This window comes from Plectropomus leopardus, chromosome 20, assembly GCF_008729295.1.
Source record: "Plectropomus leopardus isolate mb chromosome 20, YSFRI_Pleo_2.0, whole genome shotgun sequence".
NCBI lineage: Eukaryota > Metazoa > Chordata > Actinopteri > Perciformes > Serranidae > Plectropomus > Plectropomus leopardus.
Window position 1 is genome coordinate 22,902,015 of NC_056482.1, and position 8,380 is coordinate 22,910,394.

At 41.0% G+C, this 8,380-nt stretch overlaps 1 protein-coding gene across 1 annotated transcript; it reads left to right on the plus strand.

Annotated features, from left to right (window-relative positions):
- Window positions 1-2,283: 2,283 nt before the first annotated feature.
- barhl1b (BarH-like homeobox 1b) lies at window positions 2,284-7,478 on the plus strand. Its single transcript, XM_042509867.1, has 3 exons — window positions 2,284-2,734; window positions 5,506-5,728; window positions 7,178-7,478. The coding sequence occupies exons 1-3, from the start codon at window positions 2,284-2,286 to the stop codon at window positions 7,476-7,478; spliced, it is 975 nt and encodes a 324-aa protein (XP_042365801.1).
- Window positions 7,479-8,380: the final 902 nt, after the last annotated feature.

The window sequence follows — 8,380 nt, forward strand, 5'->3', positions numbered from 1 at the left end:
GTTTCACAGGCCGTGTGAAGATCACAAAGGGGAAGTTTAATCACCTTATGATTTATTTACTCCACCATAGCTGGAGCTGCGGACACGCGGCACAGTGAGCATAAAAGAAAAAAAGACAAAAAAAACGGTGTGAGAAAGCATCAAACCACTGCTCCTTTTCATGCACCAGCAGAGGAGAAAGAAACAGCTAAGTCAGGGTGGGGTGTTGTTGCCTTATATCTGTGTTGTCCCCGCCTCATATGTGACAGCTTGCAGCCGTGATGGGACCCCATGGGAGCGGGGAGCGGATTCACTAACCTGCCGGTGTCTGAGACCGGCGCGCGCCTCCAATCTGGTGGTCACATGGGTGGAGGAGGAGGAGGTGAAGGGGAGGGAGGGGGTGTTGATGATGATGAGAAAGGGGTTAGTTAGATTATTAGGGGCTGTCGGGGCCGTCGCGCGGGGCAAACTGTTGTGCAGAGTAGAGCTGAAAGTGCGCACAATGGTATTTCACGCGTGTTAAAGGTGAAAAGTGCGCACAGTGGCACTTCACGCGCCTTGAAGTTTTGCGTCACGCTGCTGGGACTATTGTGTACAATTAAAAGGGACTATTAAAGAGCTATTATGCTTTAAATGATGACTCTTCAACGAGGGGACATTGTTCGATACTCGAAAACAAACCCTTTAAAAAATGGTTATATTAAATTAAATAAATTAAATTCCTCTTAATTTTCTTATATGAAAGACGATATAAAATTAACTTGGTAGAGTGGCCACAGGGTATTTAGGCTGAAGACAAAAAAATCCACAGTTTAAAAATAATAAAACAACAATAACAATAATTTGCAATAATACCAAAAAATAGAGGCCCCTAAAATATCAAAATTATTTGTAACAATAGAATCACCGCCACAAAAAATATAAAAGATGTTTTTTCTTACACTATAGTTATGTAATAATATAATAATAATTCTTCAATAATATCCCCTAATTTTTGTCCACTAATTTAGCTCTATTAATACATTTGCACCATAACAAGTTTAATTTAATATTCCAATAAATAACAAAAATGAAATAAATAATGATAATAAAAAGTAAAATGTTGAACAAAAATCTGTGTTAAAAAAGAGGAGCTGTGGAGGTGGGAAATAAATCCAGTCAAAGAAAGGGAGTCGAGAAGAAAAACACCGAGCCGCTCCACATAAATAACCCCATTATAAGCCTCATCAATGATGTAATGAAAGCAAACAGTGTGAAAATTGCCTGTAAACAGTTGGATCTGAGTCTCCTGATGAATTCAGTGTCTCTTTTATCAAAGTGAGGATGAGCCAGGGAGGAGAGGGGGAGGATAGGAGGGAGGCTGAGTGAGTGGGCGTGTAGGGAGGTCCACTTCCAGCTCCCCTCAGCCAATGAAGGCTTGTCACAGGGGACTCACGTGGACGAGGCGCTCTTAAAACCTAGCTCCTGACTTTTCCTCAAGTTCAATTTTTTGGGATTCCCTCCCACCCCCATCGCATCTCGTTCCTTTTACTTGCCAGTTGTGACTATTTAACCCAGTTTACCTCTCCTTTTTGCGCTTCTGCGGCGCGCATCGCATCGTCCCGCGTCTTCCTCTTGTGCTGCTTTCTTTTGCTGCTGCAGCTCTCCACTCGGACTCCTCTCTCTCTCTATCTCTTCCTCTCTCTGTCTTTTCTCTTTCTCTGCTTCGAGTTTTTTAAGGTTTTATTGTTCTACATAAAGGAATGCGAACATTTTTCATCTGTCATCTGTGTGGCCACATGACGAGCTGAACATTTTCATCCGGTCCTCTCTCAGGTCTGACGCGCCTGTACCTGTCCATGGTGCTGAAACGCTTTTTTGTTTCTCCGAAGACTGCTCCCAAATTTCCAGAAATAGTAATAATTTCTGCACATTTTCGTGTTCTGCAGGTGACATAATTTCAGCAATAACTGGTTCATCCTCCCGACGAGGCTTCTGAACTCAAACAGGAGGAGTTGGTCTAAAAAGAAGCCAGAAGAATCGACTCAGAAGAGGCTGCATCGATTTCAGGAGGACTCATCTCACAAAAAAAAAAATCGGATGCGTGGACGATTGTTGTAACTTAGCCTGGAGATATTTGCTCTTTAGTCGGAAACAGCGGATGAATAATCATTTGTAGCAAACCCAAAAACATTTGGTGCGGGAGAGGGGGGTTCTTTCTCCTCTGCTGGATCAACTTAGACTTCAACAAACCCCCCCTCCCTCCCTAAAATAAAACTTGTCCTGAATACCAAATGGTAGTTTGAGGAGGCCTCGATCGAGACAATGGAGGCGTCCGCCAACGGGTCCAGTTTTGGCATCGACTCACTGCTGTCCCACAGGCCTGGAAGTCCGGTGTCCAAAGGGGACAGCCTGGTCGGGGAGTGCCGCTCGCCTCTGGAGTTCAGCCCGCGATCAGACGTGGAGAGCGGCTGCTCGTCGCCTCCGTCGCCGAGGAGGGAGTGCGTGGACGAGGTGGCCCAGAGGCAAGGTCACGGCGTCGGCCTGCCGCCGCACCTGCAGCACGCGCAGATATCTGCGGGGTCGCAGCAGAGGACCGTGACCTCGTCGTTTCTCATCAGAGATATTCTCGCGGACTGTAAGCCTCTGGCCGCGTGCGCGCCTTACTCCAGCAATGGACAGCCGACTCAGGAGGCGGGGAGGCTGGCGTCCAAGATAGCGGAAGACTTTATGGAGAAAATCCACAGCAACTCGTCGTCAGACAGTGAATATAAAGGTAAGGAGAGAAAACTGTCTGCAGACACAGTGAGGGGGCTGCTCTGCTTTAGAGATGAGATTGGAGGTGAAACTGATTTGGTCTTTTGGTTTCTTACTGGACTTTTGGCTCAAAAAATATTTTAAAATGTGCCAATAATTGTAGCTATCCGTTTTTGTTTATGTTTTTTTAAAAAGTAATTCTACCTTTCTTGGTCTGCATTTTTTTTGCATGTTGTGGAACTGCGAATTGTCTGCTTCTGGTGCTACTTTTTATGCCTTTTTAATATTATTTTTTAAATTTTATAATTCGGACAAAACTCATAAATAATAAATTCAATAATGACTAAATAATAGATAAAAGACAATAACATCATAAAGATGTGTTGTACAAAATTAGTGGTGCAAACTGGAAAAAATATCGTAGGGTATGAAGTTGGAACAAAAAGCATAAATTAACTTTTAATAATTTAAAATATATTAAAAATATGTTATTTAAAATATAATTTTTGCATTTATCTGTGCTGGGTGTGTGATACAAAAATGAAAACCCCAAAGATATATAAAAATAAACAGAATAGGTCATTTTAAAAACGTGTTTAGGCCTTTTTATATACTTTTTCTAATAACAATATTTAGCTTTGTTGTCTAAAAATAATATTTGGTGACTTTGCTTGTATATTTTTTGGGAAATGTGAAAAATTGATATTTTTTTATAGATAAACGGACACATTTCAGTAGTAGCCTTCCACCGGAAGTCATCCATGAGGAAAAATCTACCCGATCCTCTGCTGCTGCATCACGGATGCTGGAAACATGAGATTTGTCCGTGCAGGGTGACAGCCTAATGAGTTCATTTTCATTAAGTTTTTACATTTAAAATCACTGTCTGTCCGCGTGCATGCATGCATGCGCGGCGCGTTTCAAGCTTCGGGATATCCAGAAAGCATCTGTTGATGTCAAGGAGGCAAGAATGGAAAAGATGACAGGGTCGCCTCCAGATAAATGCCATCAAGGGCCTCTCTGTTTCCAATCATGTCAGCCATAACAGACATGTCACCTCCATTGACAGTTTAATGAAGCAGTGCTTGGAAAGAAGACGACCGCTGAAGGCGATTAGGGGAAATATGACACAAAAATCACGTTTAATACGTCTAAAAGATATTATTTAATTCGTTTTTATTTTGTTTTATTACACTTACAGCTCACTTTGCCTCCAAATTTTCTTGTAAGCTATTGATACGGCGTCACGTCATCAATTCGCTCGACAAACTGAGTGTGCGTGCGTGTGTCCGCGCGCTCACGTGTGTCACAGTGTGGATGGAGATGCTCATCGACGCGCTGATTGATTGAGGGAGCCGCGGGGCCCACAGAGCGCCTGCACGGCAGCTTTGATTTCCACGAATCCGCCTCCTATAATATTTCAGGGATTTGATGCAATTTGTCCCCGGCGCTAATCAGATTTGTAACCGCGCAAGGCCGCCCGGCTCTTGATTTCCACTCATTTCCACGGTCCTGTGAAGTTTCTCCGGTCGCGGTTGAAAGGCTCGTCCTTCCCTTGTGGCTCAATTAGGCGGATTATTGTGCTTCTTGAGACGATTCAACTATTCAACTACCAAGATCTCTCGCCTCGCTCGCTTCTCCACCCTTTTTTCTCTTTTCTTTTTTTTTTTTCCCCCCTTTTCAGAGAATTGACTATAAGGACTGTATATCAATGCTCGCCCTGACATGACACCACGCAGAAAAAGAACAAAGACTGCGGGTCTGCTGACGGGAAAAATATCAGATTGGAAGTGCGGATATTGGAGGGGCTTTTCATAACAATTTAAGACCAAATCAAATAGCTCCACATCGCCTATAGGCACTGTTTCCAGCGCCGTGATTTCACACACAACACTCAACTTCTTTTAAATGAGGATAAATAGTTAGAAAAGAGGAAAAATCTGACATTCTAACAATAAACGTTTTTTTTGACACTTTCTTTAAAATACGCATTCAGCAAACAGATTGCCTTTGATTTAGCTGGCGTTTAAACCAGTGATCTACAATTATTTGACTAAAAAAAAGAAAAAAGGAAAAAATAATTCACTCTGTAATTGTAATAAACTATAACTTAAATATAACTATGTGACTGTTAAAACAAAATAAAAGTAAATAAGGTTATTCAAAATAAAATGTCAGGTTTTATTATGGTTTCTCACTCTTCAAATACTGACGTAAAACTTATAATAATAATAATAATAATAATAATACAATTTAAAAAAAACAAATTAAGTGCTCTATAGTTTCAAACTTGGGTTTTGTCACATCTTTTAAAATGAGGAGGAAACATTATTATTATTATTATTATTATTATTATTATTATTATTATAGGCTTACTATTAAATTTGGCTAATCAATTAACCAATTAGACAATTACTTCTTTATTCATAGCACATCTCACACATGATATGCAAATCAAAAGTAAATTTAAAAAATCTCCCCATGTATTTTGCCTTGATCCACCTAATTTATTTCATATTTTACATATTTCATTTTATTCTGAATCAATATTTCCTGATTTAAATAAGCAAATTCACGCCAATAAAAGCTGCAGGCACATTAAAGTGGCCATTTTAAAATCTATTTTGTATTTAAGTCGACACTGATATTTGTCTTTCTTATATGATGCTGCTGCTGCACTGATTTCTTTACGTGTATCGAGGCTGCCTCCACACAAAGATGGATGTGGTGTTACATTACACCAGACGAGGCCTTCTCTGTTTACAACACCCTCTCTTATTTTTGTCTCAGTGAAAGAGGAGGGGGACAGGGAGATCTCCAGCAGCAGAGACAGCCCTCAGGTCCGGCTGAAGAAGCCCAGGAAGGCCCGGACGGCCTTCACGGACCACCAGCTGGCCCAGCTGGAGCGCAGCTTCGAGCGGCAGAAATACCTGAGCGTCCAGGACCGTATGGAGCTCGCGGCCTCTCTCAACCTCACCGACACGCAGGTCAAGACCTGGTACCAGAACCGGAGGTAAGGACGCTGCTGATTTAGAGTAAACAGGGACGAGGGGGGTGGGTAATCTGGTTTCTCACGGCTGGCTTATGCAAGATGGACCCAGGGACGCCATGTTTTGCTTTCACCCTAAAGGTGGCACGAGTTCACTTCACTTAATGCGTCAAAAACAAATGTTGTTTTGATATTGATTGATCTGGCCATTCTTCCTCGATTAATTGATTCATCGTTTTGTCCAAAAATGCCGAATTTTGCCAGATCACAGTTTCCAAGTGCACAACGGGACATCTTAAAATGTTGTCCAAACACTGACCCCTAAGAAATCCAGTTCACTTAACATATTAATAAAGAGTCGTTTTATTTTTTTAACAATTAAATTGAATAGTCGGTTAACCTTCAATTAATTCCAGCTCCACTTATACTCTACAATAACAAACATCCACTAAATTTAGGAGCAATTTTGATTGACAGCTGATTAATTGATCCCCACTTTTTTCATCGCAAAATTGTCTGAGGAGTATCCCTGGACTTGGATTTGTAATTTGTGTATTTATTTATCATTTTTTACACGTGTTAATTTCGATTTTGAACACTGTGTGTATGGTGAATATTGCGACACAAACTGCGAATATTCGTGTTTTAAATTAAGTTTTTTCCCCCCTTCTTGGACATGAAATAGGCCTATATTGTTTACTGAATATATCCGATGGGCATTCTGGTGTTATTTACTAACTTATATTTTATTTTTATTCTCATTATTTATTATTCTATTTGGCATGTTGGAAATAAAGATCTAAACTCACCAACCAAACTTAAACACTGCAAGATGACATTTTTCATCACGACAAATCCCATTTATTGGCTGTTTTTAGACGTTTGTCAGCCCTGAGTTTATTTCTCACTTTTCAGCATCTTCATGCAGCAACATTACTTTTTTGACGCTCGTATCCGATTTAGGTCGCACACAATGACCCTGCAAATAGCTCGAAAACCGAGGCGTCAACGATTTGTAAATAAATAAAACTCCATGCACCAGTCAGAGAAACCGTCAATGTAAAAACCAGTTTTTCTGCAGCCTTCGGTTGAATTAACTTTAGCATTTATTTGTCTGCAGCTTTGACTCTCAGGCAGCTAAATGACATAAATAAATATAAAAACAACACTTTGGGGTATGAATAATGCATTGTTGCATGTGTGCATATCAATAATTCAAACAAACCACTATATCTACTCAATTATCTTTATTATGAATTATTCACCTGCGTGGAGTGCACACTGGCAATCTAGCAGACATCCTTGGGTGTGAATACAAGTGGCAGGTTGGAGATTTTGGTGATTTTTTAAAAAAGAAACAGATGTATTTCTGACTTCTAATTGGACCCCAGATGGGGGACATTTTGGTGTCAGATTCAAACACAGTTAAGGATGCGCGCGTGCTAGAGGCTAAAAATATTTTCTCTTTTGCAGGACAAAGTGGAAGAGGCAGACGGCGGTAGGACTGGAGCTACTGGCCGAAGCTGGGAACTACTCCGCCCTGCAGAGGATGTTCCCGTCCCCGTACTTCTACCCGCAGAGCCTGGTGTCCAATCTGGACCCCGGAGCGGCCCTCTACCTGTACAGAGGCCCCTCGGCGCCCCCGCCGGCCCTGCAGAGACCCCTGGTCCCCCGGATCCTGCTGCACGGCCTGCAGGGGGGCAGCGAGCCGCCGCCTCCGCCGCCTCTGCCCCCCATGTCCGGCGTGCTTCCCCGGCCAGCTCAGCAGCGGTGAGCCGGCCCCTGCAGATTTCTGCTTTTTTGTTTTGTACGCCGACTCTGGCAGCTTGGGACTCGTACGGAGAAATAAAAACAGAAAAATGAAAACGTGACGAACAAAAGAAAAAAACAAACTGCTCGAGGCCTTTATATGGTGCGAAATGGCCGATTTAGGCTGAACTCTGTGGACGGAGCTTTGTGACTGAAACTGTCTGTGTGGAAGGACCTTTTTTTTGTGTTCTCTTGGGACATGAGCTTTATTTATAACTTATTTATTTTTCAATATGAATCAAAGCATCTAAGTTATGTATTTATTTGATCCAATTTTCAGTATTTTCAGTGTTTTTTTCCAACAACAAATACAATTGTGTTGGTGGCACTTTGACCTACAGTTCAATGCCAATTAGACCCCCTACTGGCATTATCATCATCATTAATTATTATTATTATTATTATTATTAATATTATTATTATTATTATGTGGACGTTCATGGATAGTGGCAAAGGCGGAAAGAAACACCCTTCCATGTAATATGAATATAATGGAAATAGAGGATCCAAAGGAACTTTTTTTTCTTAATTCTTCTGTCATTGATTTTTGTTTACACGAGCAGAACAAGATGATCAGCAGTCATAAACCTGTAAATAAGAATATTTTGCATTTTATTCGAAAGAGACTGGTTTTAAAGAAACTTTTTTGTTGGTTTGTTTGATCTATTGGTGCGTCTTTTTCAGACCACGGTGATCCAGTTTAACATAATAGGCTAGATTAGCCATCAGAAACTATACAGGCAAAAATTAAAAAATAAAAAACAATTAAAAAAACATATTTGTATGAGAAAGACTGCCTGGACCCACATATAGGCACAAACACGAGAGCTACGGAAAGAAAGAAATCTATATAAAGTCTTTTTCTTG